Source organism: Myiozetetes cayanensis, unplaced genomic scaffold, assembly GCF_022539395.1.
Source record: "Myiozetetes cayanensis isolate MyiCay16 unplaced genomic scaffold, myiCay2020 scf2-11, whole genome shotgun sequence".
In the NCBI taxonomy this organism is placed as follows: Eukaryota; Metazoa; Chordata; class Aves; order Passeriformes; family Tyrannidae; genus Myiozetetes; species Myiozetetes cayanensis.
Window position 1 is genome coordinate 83,531,649 of NW_026087411.1, and position 19,250 is coordinate 83,550,898.

General features: G+C 35.7%; 1 protein-coding gene across 5 annotated transcripts in view; it reads right to left on the bottom strand.

The window, feature by feature from the left end:
* Nucleotides 1–19,250, bottom strand: part of SENP6 (SUMO specific peptidase 6) — a 71,788-nt gene that overhangs the window by 20,804 nt on the left and 31,734 nt on the right. For 4 of the 5 annotated variants that reach the window (XM_050314720.1, XM_050314723.1, XM_050314719.1 and 1 more), the window contains 7 exons: nt 14,781–14,801; nt 10,111–10,181; nt 7,795–7,934; nt 5,739–6,129; nt 4,668–4,900; nt 1,990–2,160; nt 1,046–1,088 (listed from right to left, as the gene is read on the bottom strand). In XM_050314720.1, the coding sequence (XP_050170677.1) occupies nt 1,046–1,088; nt 1,990–2,160; nt 4,668–4,900; nt 5,739–6,129; nt 7,795–7,934; nt 10,111–10,181; nt 14,781–14,801 (1,070 nt within the window). The remainder of the gene's footprint in view (nt 1–1,045; nt 1,089–1,989; nt 2,161–4,667; nt 4,901–5,738; nt 6,130–7,794; nt 7,935–10,110; nt 10,182–14,780; nt 14,802–19,250) is intronic. The other variant, XM_050314721.1, reaches the window with a different exon arrangement.

The following is a 19,250-nucleotide window of genomic DNA, read 5'->3' on the forward strand; positions in this document are numbered from 1 at the left end:
AAAAATGAAATGAAAAAGTGCTAAATGCTCCAACAGGCACAACATTTAATGAATCACCATTTTTATGCCATTGAGGGATCAGGTCACATGGAAATAATTTCACCGTGCACCTGTTCTGACTCAATAGCAATCTTCCACAAACCATAGTAAGTTTTTCCGTGTTTAATTTTTTAAAAATAAATTTAATGCATGAAAACTGGTAGTTTCTAGGCATCTGTATTTTAGATGCAACATAAATACTTGACTGACAAAAGCTACATTTTACAGGTTGTGAGACATCTTTCTGGATGTAATAATGACAAAATACAATGGTTCTCTTTAGAAATAACAAAAGCAAAATTCAATAGAACTGTATCTTAAGACTGCACCCAACAAAAGGTAGCAAAGTTTTTCAAGCCCAGAACAAAACCCTACAAAAGAGAAGGAAGAAAATGGAGCAAGCATTGTAACCTCACCATTTCCTAAGCTGTGTCATTTATTCTTTATACCGTATTTCTTTCAGTAACATAAAATATACAACTTTTAGGCAAGAGAAAAAATTATCAAGGCAAGAAAGGTCTAAGACACCTGGGTGGTTTTTACTGTCTACTTATGACATCTGAAATAATGAACTAATAAAGTGTTAAAGAGTTAACAAGTTTTACAGGAATGCTACTCTTGCTTTTTCTTTTTGATAATAATTTTCAAGACAACCTTAGCCCATCATCACCAGAATATCTGCAGATCTTCAACTCAGATGAAGGGGAAGAACTACTAACACAGCTGTATGCACATCACAAATTGTTAAGTCCTGCTATCAGTGAATTTTTTTCTGTCAGTAGATGGCAGAGATAATGCAAAATCCTTTTGGCTTTTCTTCACCAGGTCAAATTTGTACTCTACATTTTTTTTCTCTTTTCCGTCTACAGGCACCCAGTATAATTTATTACATACATGACAAAACCAGAATGAATACTGAATTATCATTCACTTGTTAATACCTTTAACAAAGTTACTTCATTCAAAATATATATATTGAATACTAACATATGAAAAACGTACTCACCTTCTTGACTCTCTAGCCGTATTTTGATATAATCCAGGCAAAACTGAAAGACAATGTAATAGTAAGATTTCACATCTTCCCCAAACCAAAACTGACTGAAAGCCTTTTAGCTCTTAGTAAATACATTTCAGTTGACTAATTTCAGTAACAAACATTTTAAAATTAAAATTTTAAATGTTACATTTTTTTAAGAAAACAAAATGTTCATTTTCACCCAACTCAAGGAAGCAAGCACATTCATTACTGCTCAGGAGTCTCTTTCAATCATACTGTTGAAATTTAGATCTCTCTCAAGTACTCAGTTTCCAAAAGTATTTACAATACCTTGAAAAACATAACAAATTCTATTTCTTCAAAAGAGGATATGACTTATCATTATTTAAGCAAATTAAAAAAAATAGGGTTTTGCAGAAAGGTGGAAAGAACAAGTAACACCTCTCTGCTGTTTCTGTGGTTACCCCAGCAAGAAGTATGCATTTTATCTGGCTTACTGCATACAACTAACCTTCAGTGTCTCCTTGAAAACCTCTCCATGTAACTTGAAAGGTTAACCAAAAAAACCAAAAAACTGTTCTATAGAAGCAAAATTAATTCACCTGTTGGACAATGCTTCTTCCTTCCACCTATCAATATTCACTTTTCTTGTTGCTGTTGTTTTCAATTTCCTTAAGAAATGCATACTAACCCATAATCCCCCAGCAACCAAGTAAACAGGATTTTCAAGGTTTTTCCAGGCACAATGTTTCTATTAAAAACCAGAGCTAGACTGCAGGTGTTAGCACACAATAGTAATTTTGAGTTTCTTTAGAAATCACGGTCTCTGGAATTACGGACAAACTCACTGTTCCACAGACAAAGGCAAAATATTACGTCTGTTCAAGTATTAAAACAACAATGTCCATGAAAAGCTGACAGGAGAGCTGTCAAATAACAAGGTTACTTACAATCACAGGTTCCACTACCATTCTTCGTAGCGTTCCTATTCGTATACTTCGGCAATTCAGAATGACACTTTCACAGGAATTTTGGTAATTTAGAGGTACAGCCTCCGTTACGATCTCTTGAGAAATAACTTTACGACGTTTTATTGGAGCGTCAGACAGAATATTCCCAAACTGAAAAGTAATTTGCAAGGTTTCAGAATGCCTCACTAAGGTTTATTGCTAAACCAAGCTTGTTAAATCTGAGGACTAAATTTTCAGCTAGTTTTCTGTTGGTCAACAGGATTACTTGCTAGAGCTTCCACCTCATATACAGAAGGTAGATATTTACTAAAAGACTTTTTGGGATCCTGAGGATGTTAACATTGCTACATTCAAGAAGAAAAAAACAGGTAAGCTGACACTTGTAGACATTTTGTTAACATTTTCAAATCACGAATAGTGCTTCTAAAATGGCCCAAACCAATTTACTTTTAATTATTTTGAAACACTGTACAGCCTTGCAAAATAAAGTTATTTTTAATAGATTTTGTTTATTTAGATAAAAACACTAATGCTCTAAAAATACAACAGTGTTGGTGGTTTAATTTTTTTTTTCAGTTTATGTTAATCCAAGCTTTTGGTCACCAAGTAATTTTTGAGGTACAGTGCATCACCACATTAGCAGAGCAGAATCTTCCAGAAACATATAAAAATAAGCCAAATCAGAATTCCTCAAGGCATCTCTACAGAACTACTAAGATGTTTATAGGATAGATTCCAGGGTCAGAAGACTAAATACTGAAAGAAGGCCATGTGGAGTTTGGCTCTAATTCAAGAAAGTCTCTAGATGCTGACTAAAGCTGTAATCTCAATGAAGTATCCTGTTTACCAACAGAACAATCTTACAGAAACCCTATTAAAATGAAATAAAGCCTGCTGATAGCCATCAGATTAATGTATTTATTTGCAGTATTGCTTATATTGCTCTATTTTGTGGAAGAATTTTCTGTACACTAGTCTTCTCTTTAATATTTATATTGTTTCATAAAGCTGTCCATGAACAAACATTCTTTTTCATTACAACATACAATTAAACTCCCACAGAAAAACATTCTAAGGGATTCAGTATTCTATTAAGACTAAATCTCAAAAATTATTTCCAAGTCCCTAATCACTAGCTTATCTTGGCAATAATTCAAAATATACTTTTGGGTGCTTCATTTAATACACTGGAGAGGGTAGGATCTAAACCCCTGTAATTAAAGGTTTTCCTAGGACTCTCGTTGAAGAGAGCTTTTCATTTTTGTCTGCTGGACTGGCTAAATATTATTAAAAGCTTAAAACAAATCACAGACAAACAATAAAACAGCAAACACCAAAGTAGTGCTATATTCAAGCAGCCTCTTCAATGAAGAATTAATGAATATTTTGAGAGAAACACAGCTGAATAAAGCCTTTTCTATCATATCTGGCAAAACTGCTGTGATACATGCAATATCTTGGTCTTGAATCAATGCAAAATTTGTGTTATACTTCATCAAAACAAGATCTATTTCCCTTGTTTTCAAATGTAAGCTCTTTTCTACTTTTATCTAAAATATGTAGTTAATTTCCTGTTTTAAAACTGGTTTGTAAAGACTAGTGAACAGGAACATACGGATATACAAAGAAAAACATTTGACAGAGTTTCAGAAGCCTTAGACACTAGTGCCTTCACAAAGCAGTGCTTTCAGTTAATTCAGCACATACCACCAGAATAACTAATTTCAGAATTTATTATAATCCAGCCTTTTAGCCCCACAGCTTTAGTGTAGGCTAGAAGTTCACAGCTTTATACTGATAGTGATGATTCATTATACACTACATTATAAACATACATAGTTTCATCAATTACAGCACTAGAATGGTAGCTTCTGAATCTCTACAAAGCATGAAGGTTTTGGCATCAGTACTTAAGTGTTCTAACTCAGAAAACATAAAGGACTGGAAATCTGATCAGCTACTCTTGTTGAATCAAACTCACAATAGTGAAACTGGACAAGTGACTCAAGAATGGTTTTAATCAGCACTATTAATACAATACCAATTGTCACAGGAAATTTATTCCTCTTAATGGCTCACTGCTGAGACAGTTTTTAACACAGCTTGAAATCTGTCCCTTTGACCACACTTAAGGTGTCTGATCATGGTGCATTTTTTTTGTTTATGCAATTCTTACAGTATTATTCAACTAAAAAACAAAAGTCCCATTAAAAAATCCCTAAAATTAGGTGCTATTAGTTGGGACATTTGTCCAAGTATTTTAATTTTCAAGTGCCACTAATGAAACAAGTGTCTCTTTTCAAGTTGAACTTCGTATGTCCAAAATTTAAACAGGCAACAGCTGGTTCTGACATGCTTATGAAAAGTAAGCCCTTGAGCTTCATAGAGAATCCCTGTCCAGTCTCAAAGAGTAAACATTCAACACAGAAGCATTTACGTTAACAGTGTAATTCAAATCATCATGAATGCTTGGAAAAATATAACGAGCACATTTTCTTATGTTTCCAGTATTACGTAGGCCGAGATACTACTTGATTAGCTGCTGAATTAAGAAAAACAATCAAATATAGTCAAAATCTGACAATGTGAAACAAGCCTTTACATATTCCATTTATTATTTGATTTTTGTTTTCTTTAAACAAAGCATTAAATAGTACCTGATCTTTCATTCTTGCTTTTCTTGGTAGTGTGACTGCAATTTCTGTATCTGTTGTTATACTACCTATTCTCTGTTCTATTCCACAACTGTTCTCCTTTAATGCTGCTTCCACCTTTCCTGTAGAAGGAGCTGGGGAGGAGCGGGCTGAATCTGCAGGACGAGGTGAAATGCTTTCCATTCTCCTAGTGCTGCCACTATTCTCCTCCTCATCATCATCACTAGACAAAACAACTAAACAGAAAATATTAAATTCTCAACCACTAAATTCTTCCGTAACAGAAATTTCTTTTCAAATTATAGTTTGAAAGTAATTTATATAACTGTCCTGCAGTGCCAAAAAAGTCCACAAGTATCATTATATTATGCTTCTATTAATGTGTATTTGGAATCTGCTTGCAGGTGCTCTCTCCCTCGTTTTTCATTTCTCACAACTAACTCTACAAAAAATGGGTATCATTAATCCACCTCTAGACGTGAAGCCATACTTTTCTTGATTCAATCAAGAATTGACAATAAATAATGCAACTTAAAAACCAACAAGAGAAATTACAACTGAAATCATTCAAATCAGTAGGACAACGTGGTCTAATAAAATAAGCACAGAACCAGAAACATTTCTCCTATTCCATCTTTCCTGCTCATAAATTGAGTTTACACAGAGAAAGTACAAAAATTAACATTTTACAAACTGTGAAATTTAAATAGATGTGTAGCTCAAAAGAAAAGGGGAAAAATATTAAATAAAAATAAAATACTGCCTTTCCCTTCGGGAGAATGAATGATGGAATTCTGCTAAGAATGCTTTTCTAAAAATTATAAAGTGTCTTTTTTAAACAAACAACATAAAGATTAACAAGATAATTTTTGTTTTCCCCAATCTTCATCTTTCTTGGAGAGTACCTCTGCATATGAAAAGGAAATTATTAAAAGTTCTGTCCCTCCTTCCCAAGAACACATACACAAAAAAATTCCATGCAACATCAGTAATGTAAACCTGCACAAACAGTTCTTTCACTACACAGTATTTTGCGTTACCAGCTCAAGGCTGTAGTCATAAAAAAGTACTTACTTGGATCATTTAGTTCAGACGGTCTTGTACTTCTCTGTCTTAAGCTTCCTGTAATTTTAGGATTTTTTGTCCCAGTTATAAGACCAACTTTTCCATTGTGTCGTAACATAGAATGTCCTACAACTTCATTACTCAGCAGAATATCCGCTGGACCTTTTCCAACAGCAGAACTATAAAACTTCTTTGTGCTGAACCCTGTACCTGAAGATTTTTGCCCTGCTGAATTCTGATGTATTGACGAACGTGATAAAGGTCCCACAGATTCACTTAATGTCACAGTTTGTCTGGAGACTCTTTGCAAATCCTTTAGAGAAGCACTTTCACAATGTCGGCATTTGGTCTGGTTTTCATTTGCCCTCCCACAATTTGGGCAATCAGTAGAATAATCAATCTGTTCCGAAAGATAAAGGAGAAACACACGCACAGTCAGTAGCTGTAAGTAGAAACACACCATTAACAAATCCTGCACTTAATTTCTATTCAGAATGAATTGCAGAATCATTTAGGTTGGAAAAGATCTTTAATATCATGGAGTCCAATCATTAACCCAGCACTGCCAAGTCACCACTAAGCCGTATCCCCAGGGGCCACATCGACACATCTTTTAAATAACTTCAGGAATGGTGACTCAACAGTAAGCAGAGAAAGCAAACATTAAAATACAATTTTTATTTTTTTTTTTTTTTAAGAAAATGAAAAACATTCTAACAGGAACAAACGTCACTTGTGGCAATTTTTGAAAAAGTGATTAATGTTGTACAATTCAGATTTTCCTTCTCGCTTTTTCCCCTTAAGTAACACACTGTTCAGATACATATATCGACCAGCAAGATCATCAGTTCTGTAATTTCTGTAAAAAGGAGTTTCATTGTGAAATAACCTAAGGATCCACAGAGCAATGCTAAAGAGGACTCAAAGAAACCTCATAGGTCAAAGTCATTTGTTTTTCCAAGGTATCTTCTAAAAGCCTGGCAAGGCATGCAGGAAAAATCACTCCTCAAGGGAGGAGAAGAAAAAGAAAAGTAAATACATTGCTCTAGAGTTCCCCAAACTCACAAGAAAGCAGGGGTTTTTTCTTTTTAACAAATTTCTGCAACTTAACAAAGCTACACATACTGTAGAGAAACAAAATCAAAAAATCCCCCAGTGTATAAAATATATCAGACCTTTAAAACCTGAGTGGTGGGAGGAGAGAGCAAGTGACATGAAAACCAGTTGTGCCTCAGTGCTCTTACTGGATGTAGTTCTTAGAAAGTTACTGCTTATCACATAGAAGAATTTCAATCAGACATTAAAATATTCAAGAGATGGTACCAACTGTACCTGAAGGATCTTAGGCACAGAGTAACTGCACCCCTCTATTTCAACCACACACTAAGAATTTTAAGCTAGTTTATTAACATCACATTAATTAATTAAATATGCAATGGAAATGTGTAAGGGCAGTACCATTTTTTTAATCAAGATCTCCTTACAGGAAGTTTTGCTTTGATAATCATACAGTGTGACCTGTACATGGGCATTATGAAACTTCCATAGTAACCTCTGAAGCTGATAAAAATAGAGCGCCTTACAGGAATTTTCAAAAATATCTTAACATCTGATATTCAGAAAAGTTCCTGACAAAAACATGCTGGTTTTCTGCATCCAGACCATAGAGAATACAATTTGAATACCCAAAAGGGCTAGTTTCACTGAAAAAGCGAGTAACTTAGTAACAAGTACTTGCATTTTTGCAGTACTTTACTGTTTGGAGTACAGAAAATCATGAAATTATCAGTGTCTGGTTTACCAATCAGCTGTTTAATTAAATCACAGATTCTTTTTATTTTCAAATTCTTTTTCTGTTCAAATCAAAATATAAATATTTTTCTTGGTTATTATCAATATTAACATTTAAATATCTCTATTATTGTAACTTTTGTGTAAATCTTCCTCCCAACTCTAAGGATTTTTAAAACATTACCTTGTTTCACCCCTTCAAAGTCTGCTTTTAAACTACCCATCAATTTTAAAAGTTAAACAGGAGTTTACATGGTTTTAAAACCTAACCCACCTTTGACTGAGTTAAGCATTTTTTTGTAGCAGAAGATGGACTCAAGTCAGATTGATATGAATTTAAGTGACTTTTCTGTCGCACCTTCCTCTTAATTTCACATTCTGATTCTGACTCTTCTGCATTTTCCATTACACTGTCTAGGAAAGAAAAAATGCAAAAATGTTAACATGAATGTCCACTCATATGCTGTTATATTTATGATCAACTTAGTTCTTTACACAGACTAACTTGAACCAAACATAAATACCTTTTTAAACTTCCAACAAACTACACTGCTTCAAGAGTCTCACGATTTGTTGTATGAGTAAGAAAAAAATTCCCCAAAGTAAATTCAAAAATGTTGTTTTATTAATACCATCTCAGTTTGTCTCAGTGACAATTTGTATCTTAATATCTTTGGAGGAGGTTTTGGATTTGTAAGTCTGTACTACCTTCAATGCAGCTCAAAGGGAAGGTCCGCTGCCAAAAGTATGAGGCGATGCTAGATTATGCTGTTGGTAATCTTTACTACAGAATTACTGAGGAATGCATTTAGAATAATTGGGAATGTTCCGTGTAATTACAATTTCCCAGAATCATCGAGGTTGGAAGAGACTTTCAAGATCATCTAGTCCAACTATCAACCTAGCACCACCATAATCACCCCTTAACCATACCCCCACGTGCCTTGTCCAGACATCTCTTGAACACTTCTAGAGATCGTGACTCTGCCACCCCCATGGGCAACTTATTTCAATGCCTAACCACTCTATCAGTGAAAAGATTTTTTCAAGTATCTAATCTGAACCTTCCCACACACAACATAAGGTCTTTACATCTTGTCCTTTCACCTGACACATGGCAGAAGAGACTGCCCTCCACCTGGCTACAGGATCCTTACAGGAGTTGTAGAGAGTAATAAGGTCTTCCCTGAGCCTCCTTTTTTCCAGACTAAACAGCCCAGCTCCCTCAGCTGCTCCTCATATGACTTGTGCTCCAGAACCTTCACCAGCTTCGCTGCCCTTTCTGGACACACTCCAGCACCTCAATGTCCTTTTCAAGTGAGGGGCCCAGAACTGGACACAGTGCTCGAGGTGCAGGCTCACCAGTGCTGAGCCATCACTTTCCTAATTCTGCTGTCCACACTATTCTTGATACAGACCAAGATGCCAGGGGCCATAGTGGCCACCTGGGCACACTGCCAGGTGTAAACCAGCAGATTTACTATTTCAGATTTACTCCTTCAACACAAGACACAGCAGTACAGTGAATTACAGTGAATTATATTGGGGCATTGATTTAAATACTTAAGAGTATAGGAACACAGAAACCCATGAATTAAAATCTCACCCTGTGCATTTTAAGAAGGGGAGTGTGTTGTACAAGAGTGCCTCAATTACATTTAATACAAAAGTGCTATTTATATTCACTAGTTTAATTGCAGTCTCCATAGACTGTCTTTTTTTCAAAAGCTATGAATACTTTTTCAATATACATATTGATGATCTCACAAACATCCTACTATCAGACTACATTTCAAAACTAAAGAATACCTTGTTTTCAAAAAAGAAACAATGAAAGTTTCTTTTTTTTAAGTCAACTTACTTTTGAGTAGTACTGCCGAAATTCTACTTAACGTTAACCTAAAATGGCACAACAAAACAACTTGCCAGTGTAGATGGCTATGCAGCTGAATAGCCAGTTTACAGAGTGCATCTGTACTAACAAAGCTTATCAAAACACAAAAGTGAATTTTCTTTTCCAGTTTCACAATTTCCACACCTCAGAGCAAACTATATTTTCTCTATTGCATCTCCATCAATTTCCCCTCACAACAGTGCAAGACTGTGTTCCAGCTGAGGTACAGAGCAGTGCTGACGCTGCTCTTCTATCAACTCCCTCAGTGTATCAATATACCAAGCGTTGGTTACCATGTCATGTTGTTCTCGTACTAACACTACTACAGAAGTTCCTCATCAATAATTAACAAACAAGGTGGAGGCCTGGGCTCAGACTAGATGATCTCCAGCGATCTGTTCCATCTCCAATTCTTTGAATCTAAATTCTCCCTGGTTTCTGTTGTTTTTAAAGTAACTGAAGCCTAATTTAAAACTAATTATTACAAGACTGAACTGGTTGCAGAAATCTGTCAAAAAGGTAAAATCCTCACTTCATGCACAAACTTGTATAAATCTAGAATAATGTGATGTAAGGCTATAAAGGCTATATATATATACACGCACACACACTAAAGGTTATGTAATATTTGGCAACACACCTATATTCAAAAAATTATTCTGCTTAAAAGAAATGAGAACTCTTAAGATAACTTACCCACTCCTTGAGACCGCGGTAATCTAATGTGGTCTGCCTCTACTTTCTGAAGCTGAGGTGGGTATTCTTTTCTGGAAAATTAATTAGATGTATGGTTGTTTTTTCAACAGACATCATTATAATTTAGTCACAATTATACATGAACAAAATAAATCTGAAATGTAACTGAAAGCTATGAATAAGTAACTTCTCTTATTACATACTATTTGTACACTTAAAGTATTACCAGAATGCTAGGAACAGCCACAGTAAATGTGTGTTTCTTGGAAGTGTTTCTAATCTAAATCTCCTCTGATAATAATCAATAGTTCAGGAGTCTCTCACTTACAGACCCAAGTCTCCAAATACCAAAGTCTGCATCTTCCCCTGCTCCTCCTCATTCATGAAATACAAGATAGATACTTTTAAAAGCCAAGAATAGAAACAAATATTATTTTAATATTAAAGTAGATTCCAAAAGTTCCACAATTTAAAAAACAGGAAGAGAAGATGCAAAACAGAGGGAAGAGATCTGACGTCAAAAACTGTTGTGGCCAGAAACCAGAAAGAACAACAGTATAAAACATAGCTCCTATATATTTGTTTTTAAAATACTGTAATTAATTTAGACAAATTACTGGATAAAACTTCTGTTGGTATAATTTGCATAATAAAGATATCACATATTTTTTTGTGCAAATTAATGCAATATAAGGCATTTTAGTAAGATTTAAGTCTCCTGAAAGCTATTTTCAGTTTATATACACATGGGTCAAATTATGCTACGACCAAATTAAGATTCCTGAAGTTCACTGCATCTCAGTTACTGTTTGTGGCACTTTTCTTTCTCAGTGCTTCCTCTGCCCTGAAGCTGTAGGTTACTGTCATAACAGAAGACGGCATGCACCTGAAACCTTGCCAACAACGGTCAGCAGAAACTAGTTTTATTGGCAAGTTAAGCAATGGGCTGCAAATAGGCCACACACATCCCATCCTGCTACCTCTGATTACAATCGACAGCAAAGTGGTGAAGCACACAGCTGTAGGCAGTAACATCTCCAACTAACAGCTTAACTTTGAGGACCCATCTGAAAAAAATTTGCCTATGGCTGATGTAGACTTCACTAATAAAATAAGATTTTATTTTCTCCAGGACAGCATTTCCTAATACACTGGATTATAAAAACTTTGAATTTTCTGCATTTCTAGGTACTATTTCTCAGGGTCTTCACATATTTTGTTATTAACTAACAGCTGCTGTCTGACAAGTCATAACTACCTTTCAGTAGTATTTCATAACAACATGTCTTGTTTTGAACATAATCACTCTTAGAAAAATTATTTTCTAACACTGAAATTATATTTAAAAGAAACAATATTGAAACTATTTGTCATTTAATTGAAAGCAAACAATATGGCAGATTTAGAATACTAAAATTTCTTTTAAAATGTAGTTGACAATTCAAGGTCTCTGGACATTTCTAGTTTACAGTTTTTCTTCTAAGAATCAAACAAGATTGCATTACATTTTTAACATGCAATCTATATTTATCTTTTTAAGATGATAAATCAATTATTTACCATATACGGCTAAATAATTCTTTTACAATAAATCAGAATACAGTAGCATTGTCTACCCATCTGAATTTGATGTTAGCAGCATAGACTGATATTCACACTTATTCAATAGCCAAACACTTGCAAGAATACAGAAGAGCAAAAAACATGTATCTTTTTTCTCCTACAACACAGAATTGTTACTCATATGCTTACTATGAAGCCCTAGCAACCTAACCTAACTCACAAAAACCAGCTCCAAATCAACTGACGCTTCCCAGCAAAGTTTAGCATGGTTAGCAATTCAAGGTCAGGCTTGAAGTTGCTTTGACTTAGAAACAAAAGTGAAAATTATTTCAAACACTACTTAATTTCGGATTTCATCTAAAAAAAGATGCTTTCTTGGAGACAGTGACAGCCCTCCCACATGAAGGCAGAAATACTAAGTGGTTCCTAGTAGTTTCCTTTCCTGAAAATCCCACACACAAACAGGAAGGCAGAGCCCACCGCCACGAAGTTTTTACAGACTCCAGTACTAAGTTACCCTTGTCAGGACAATGTTTGTTGCCATCTGAACACTTGCAGATCCATTAATACCTTCTCCAGTAAAGTGCATGTAGTACACTGAGCCATTTAATTGCGTATGAGTGCAGAAACAGAATAAAACTATGGCAGTTTCTTAAACTGAACATGACACATGCTCAATTAACATGCTGTTAACCCCTAACCAAAACTAAGTCTTCCATTTCAACAGAAGTGAGAGAACAAACACTTGAACAGATCCAAGATACAAGACTACCTACATACTGTGTCTAACAGTTAAAAACCCCAAGAAACACAACAACAGGTAAAATCCCCAGAAATACAATACTGATTGCTGTTCCTACCATCCTAGCAAATATTTAAAATACACTTTTTTTTTTGTCTGTTACATTTCCTAAAAATATTTATGAGATTCAGATTTTGCTTGAAGAACAAGGCTCCATGCTCAGAGGTTAAATCATTTTAGGCACCTCATTTATCTCATCCATTATAAGCACTTTTAATACCTTTAAGTACAAGGAAAGTAGACCAATATTTGATAAAAGCAATCTCAAGAAGTAGTAAAGCATCAAACACAAAACATTAATCACAGTATCAAGAAAGATCAGGCTTTTTCTGCAACAGACATGAACGAATACTGAGCCAGTCTGGACTGTGCAGAGTCATGAACTTCTGACATATCTTAACAGCGAAGTCCCAGAGTACTCTTGACTAAGCATGTTTTGCCAAGACAGAATGGTGTCACTGATTTTGTACGTTCTGCAAACATTCATGATTACTGACATATTCCTTTACTGGTGGACTTGGACCTTAGTATTTTCACACTGGACTGGTAGACAGATCATCCATAACACCCCCTAGCCAAACTAACATTTTCACTTCATTTCTTCTCTAGGAAAGACAAAACCAACCAACCAACCAACCAAAAACCAAACCAACCAAACAACCAACCAAAAACCACAAAAAAACCCTACACCCCCAAACCAAAAACAAAAAAGGGGGACAGGGGAAAGGGCAGGACCACAATTTCTGACTATGCCAGAAAGAAACAAACATAAAGAAACAGCTGGATCTGGGAATTTGAGAGACAGCTGCCACCCACTATTTGGTACACCACATCAAAAAGGTTGCACCCTAACTTTGTTGAGGTGCAGGCTCACCCAGGAGCTGTGTTTGATGTGCAAGCCTGGCTCTTGAGAGGCCACCTTATTCAACCTTTCCTCTGCTTCTGTATGCTACTATTTTATGTATGTGGAGATACACCACTGCAGGCAGGCTGTTGGTTTTTACATCATGACACAAAAGGAGAGTAAAGCACTGGAAGACTGAAGCACCAAGCTGCTGAGGTGAGATTTACCTTCAGCATGTCTTATAAGAAAAACAGAGTGAAAAAGTGAAAAGCTGAAAAGCAAAGGAGCAGCAGAGGAAACGAAGTTTTTAGTACACAGGTCAGTAACCCCATCTGGCACAGAAAGGCAGGAGTTGCTACTGTACTTATCATGAAAGTAATGTTGAAAACTAAATTTAGCAGCTCCTGCCTATATCATCTTCCCCTGCTAGGACAGCAACAAAAAGCAGAGAAAGAAAAAAAGAAGGAATCCAGTGGTATTGGGTTAAGAAGCAGCAGGTGTCCCCAAGAGAAAATTAAGACCACACCAGCATGGAATGTAACCCTTGCCTTTTATGCCATTCAGTGACACTAACTGGTTGGTGAGTTTGATAGTTCTTTTAAGAAGTAACAAAAGGCAGTAAACCAGAAAGGTTTGGGTTTATTACTGAATTTGGAGTAAATTTGGAAAGTCCTGAATTCACAAAGAACTTATTTTTATCATTATTAAACATTATATACACTTTTTAAACAAATCAACCTGGTATCAAGTTCATACTGCCAAAAACCACCTACAAAGACAGGATATTTATAAAAACTCAATTAATTCATTACCATCCACAAAACATTTCCACTAACATATAAACTACATATAAAGAAAAACAATAGTATGGTATTTCACACTGTGAACAAAATATTAACTGCAGTAAACCAGAAGCAAAACAAGTGAGAAATGAGCCTGAAATGAGCAATCAAAAACCAGTGTGTCTGCTTTTGCTATACATTTTCCGGTAATTATTTTAACATATATACTTCATGAACAAAGCACATACAGTAATGCAACAAAAGTCTTTAATGCTATTCAAACCAAGCTGAGGTAACAGAGAGAAAGTTGTTAAGCAGCCTACTAAGATCCGCTTCAGAATCATTCTATTACACAAAGTTTCCTGCTTTACAAAAAGAATTAGCAGAATGTTTATCTAATTTGACATTGGTTATACGAATAGAGAGATAAATTTCCAGTGGAAATGTACCTAAACTTCACATTAACTCAGTATTATTTAGAGATGAATGTAAAAGTCCTTTTTCAGTACAAAGGAGTAAGTGAACCACAAAAACAGAGCAAAAGACAATAACCTCCATCACACATGAGCAGATATGATTTCCTGGATTAAATATTCTTTAACTAGCATTGCTACAGCACTCAATCAGTTAATTTACTTAATGCTCATTGCCATGCTCATTTGATCAACAGTAAGCTTACCTTTCCTTTCGGTCCAGATTGCTTAAAATATGAAAAAAGAAAAAAACACATAAGATGCAAAGCCCCACATGTGTTGCACATCACTAAATGCAAAGGTTATTAAATATAAACTATAACTCTTTGATTGTCTCTTGCACTCACTGGACTAGTTTTCAAACAAGCACTATAATTTTTTATCACATTTCTGTAAGAGTAATTAGAAATGCACAACTGTTACTTCAAAGACAGAAACAGTCAGTGGTCTAAATACTACATTGAAAAAGACTCAAGTCAATGTGTAAAATTTGATTAATTCTGATCTTAACATAGTCAATTCACTTGCAATGTAGAAGACGGTAAACCAGAACCCTAATATGTAAATTAAGATCATGCCTCACCAATCACAGAATCATTACGGTTGGAAAAGACCTCAAATACAGGCCAACCATTAAAACAATCCCTGATTGGCATACAAAGGATTTAAAAAGAACTTGGTAAGAACTTGTTTCTAAACATTTAAAAAAATATTTAAAATGTTTAATTGAGAAAAAGATTTCAGAAAGCAGTCTTTAAATATTTAAGAAACCACATGCAAAAGCTAGAGAAGGATAGACAGAAACCCTTTCTGAGGTTTGGGCTAAAAAAAAAAAGTCTTACAAAATATTTACGAACTAGTTTCACAAGCATCTCCTTTAACATAAGTTAACATATAACTGAATGTAGCTGATGCTCACAACTCTAGTCCTTTGTATACCAAGACTGATACAAAAATAGATCTAACTAAGCACAGCATTCACAGAACTTGAAAATAGCATCTTTATGTCTCCTGCCTTCAAAATTTGCAGTATGGAATGCTGTAAGCTTTTAATCAATGTGACTGTTCCTCCCAACCATCAAAAGCCTCATGACCTTCTGTCACATATGCATTGCACTTAACAGAATGAATCAAAATTGTCTCCTGTTTTACTTCAGTCACACTAAACAGAATACTACGATTACAGAGTAATAAAAAACTCATGATCCTTTCCTTTTCACAAACAAAACACAAGAATAGAGCAAACTTTAATTCTCTTGTTAGAAAATGGCAGGAGTGGAAGTAAGGCAGATAAGAACGTAGCCATGATAATCCTACAGAATGCAGAATGAAAACATTCCATCCCCAGAGTGCTCTGGGAAGAGAATAAAAGGACTTAAAAACCCAGTGTGACCACAACCACTTAGGCTGGGGTGCAGGTAATCAGCCAATGCTGTGTGAAGGTGGGGTAAAATTGCTTCTAACAGGATCTAGCCTTCACAAACAAACACTCCTTTTGTGCAGGCCACATCTGAGTTTATAAATCCACTCAGATTCAAACCACGTCTGCGTGGAACCGTATTCACTATCTTTGTATCCTTGGCACAATTAAGACAAAACGTGGATTACCTGTTTACAGATGTTGTAAAGAATCACACTGTAAAGGAACACACACTTAATGCTAGGGAAACTTAAAGGCAGGTAAAAAAATTCCAGAACGCCTTATACTGTACACTGTCATTACATTAGATGCCCTACTTGCTTGTTTTAAAATCCCTTATTAATATAATGCATTTAAATGAATTCTCCTTTTTACATCTCCCAAAGATTATGAAATTAGAACCCTGGACAGATACAGGAATTATAATGATCAGTGACCCTACCAACTGCTTCATGCAGCTCATGCATAAGTTTTGCTACACATGCTGTACATACGTGCTATTTCAGTGCCAAGTTTCACAGAGTAGTCAGCCAATAGCATAACACAGAACTATGTAACCATTAAATGAAGCAGAACAGTTTGAACCAACTACAACACTAGGCCAAACTATATATGAAAATCCGTTAATTTAAACCCCAGATTAATTTAATTTAATCTCCAGATTCCACTGGAAAAAACATTAATAATATTCATCATAATATTACTTTGAAATATCAACTTTGTTGTACTAGAAACTTGACTTTAAACATGAGTGCAACCGATACTCAGCCAGAGATTACAACTGAGTTGCATAATTAGCTAGCCTCACGTGATACTATCCCCACTCAAAAAACCCTGTATAAATAACAGACTCTGTAACATCAGTGCCAGAGACTCAAACTGCTCAGAACTACTCTAATCACGTTTTTATTTTTTGTTATCCTTTCAAAAATCTACCATAAGTTTATGTACAACAGATTAGGTTAGATAAAATTATTTTCCCCATGTTGTTACTGATCACTACACCATTAACACAATCCCACAAATGCAAACAAGCAACCCAACTTCGAGCTCTAAAGTGGTGTATTTTTTTTCTGCGCTAATTTACAGGTGACACAATTTCCATGCTATGAGTTTTTCCATCTCAGTATATACCTATAATTTTATTCTTGGTTTGGCACTGACATTTTCTGCATATAGTCTTTTTAACGAATCACCATCACAGCATTTACTTTTAAACTCAACTATTGCCTAATGTCAGTAAAGACTAGCAAAAAAGGATAAAAAATTCCTACACAACAAAAAATACATGACCAAAAAGTATTACACATTTCATATGGGATTGTTTTGACTATTTCTTGCCTTTAAAACTCCAAACTATTCCTAGCATAAGAGTAAATTTTCTGTTACTAATGTAAGTGAACAACAATAACAATCCTAAAAGAAAATATACTAAAAACACTCAAGATGACTATTATCCAATTACTTCACTCAATACTCAGCTTATATTATTCTGAGAAATATTTCTTGATAAATTCAGGAGGGGACAAAGTCATCAAAGCAAAACTACTTCATTAAATTACTCAGCTGAGCCCGGTGTCTCCCTCCAGGGACTCACACCCACACCCCCAAATGGGCGACCTTTTCTCTCCTGCCCGGGCAAGGGGTGGTCCGTCCCCTCTCCCATTGGCTGGGTACTCCGGGACTCACATTCTCTCTGGACCGCCTCCTTGGCACCTCCCCCTTCATCTTCTGCCTTTTCTGACAAGTCTTTAGCACAGCCTTTCCTACTGGCTCTTAACAACTCTTGCAGGTGCAAGGAAGAGTCTAAACCACAACTAACCAAGAAACAAGGGTTAGCCTCCCCCCCTACCACCTGCTTCAGCAAAACATCGCTTTATTTCTCACATTATGCATTAGCTTGCTTTCTGCATGTCACATGTGCCAAGGCACTACCTTTTTTTATTTCACATTACATTGTAGGTTTAAAAAGAAGCAAGTCCCATAGGCAAGAAAGGCAAGCAGGCAAGTCTAACATCCCCTGAAGATTAAGAATCACTGGAGCAGGTTGAAGAAACCTATGGCACTCAACTCGGTAAGATGAATCCATCTTGAGTGGCTGTTTCAAAGAACCATCTCACAACTAAGCTTAATCAAATACACCAGTATTATCAAGGTCAACATTCAAAGCAGTCTTGAATAATTATGCTTACTTCATTTTAATTAGCACTTCAGATCAAGATTTTATCCCTCAGAATTACAAAAAATACAAACAAACAACCCCATACACCAAACAAAAGCAAGCACAAACACAAACAAACAAACCCCACCAGAAAGGTAAGGGCATGTATGCTTAAAGATGTGCCACACCTTCCTCAATGGAAACTGGTTAATATTCTCAAAAGGACTTCAGGCAAGAAAAAAAAGCACAACTGGTTCAGCCTAAACCACACTGATAACATAAATCTCATCTTTCAGTTTAATTCATGGCAAAAACTCTGCCAATTCTTCTTAGTCATCTCAGTCTTGCAATGGTGGAAAGTAATGAGAGAAATGTAAAGTAAAAAGAGATACCTACTACTGCATCTGCTATTACTAAAGGGTTGGAAATCTCCATGCTATATAACATTTACAGACTATAATACTGTTTGAAATGGAAGGAGGCAACAATGGTCTAAGTCCTCAAGGACTGGCCAAGACAGCGACCCTCCTACAAGGAAAGGCTGACAGAGTTGGGGTTGTTCAGCCTGAGAAGTGAAGGCTCCGGGAGACCCTACACTGGCCTTTCAGTACTTGAAGGGGGCCTGAAGATGGGGACAAACAGTTTAAAAACAAACAACAGCATAATGGTTTTAATCTAAAAGAGGGTAGATTCAGACCAGATAGAAGACACAAGTTCTTCACAATGAGGTGGTGAAACACTTTAACAGGTTGCCCCAAGAGGCTGTAGATGCCTCACTCCTGGAATCACTCAAGGTCAGGTTGGATGGGGCTGTGAGCAACCTGATCTAGTTGACGATGTCCCAGCTCACTGCAGAGCAGTCAGACTAGATACCTTTAAAGGACCCTTCCAATCCAAACTGTTCTATGATTCTATTATTCTGTGACTGCAAAACCCCTTTTTCAGTCTGTTTCTTCAATGCCAGATTACACTAATACATGTATGGATAACATAATTTATTCTCATATGGGCTTTGTTTTTCTGAAGTTAGCAAATCCAAGTGAGGGAAGTGGGATGAAAAAAAAGGATACCTACACATGAGCCCACCACACTAAA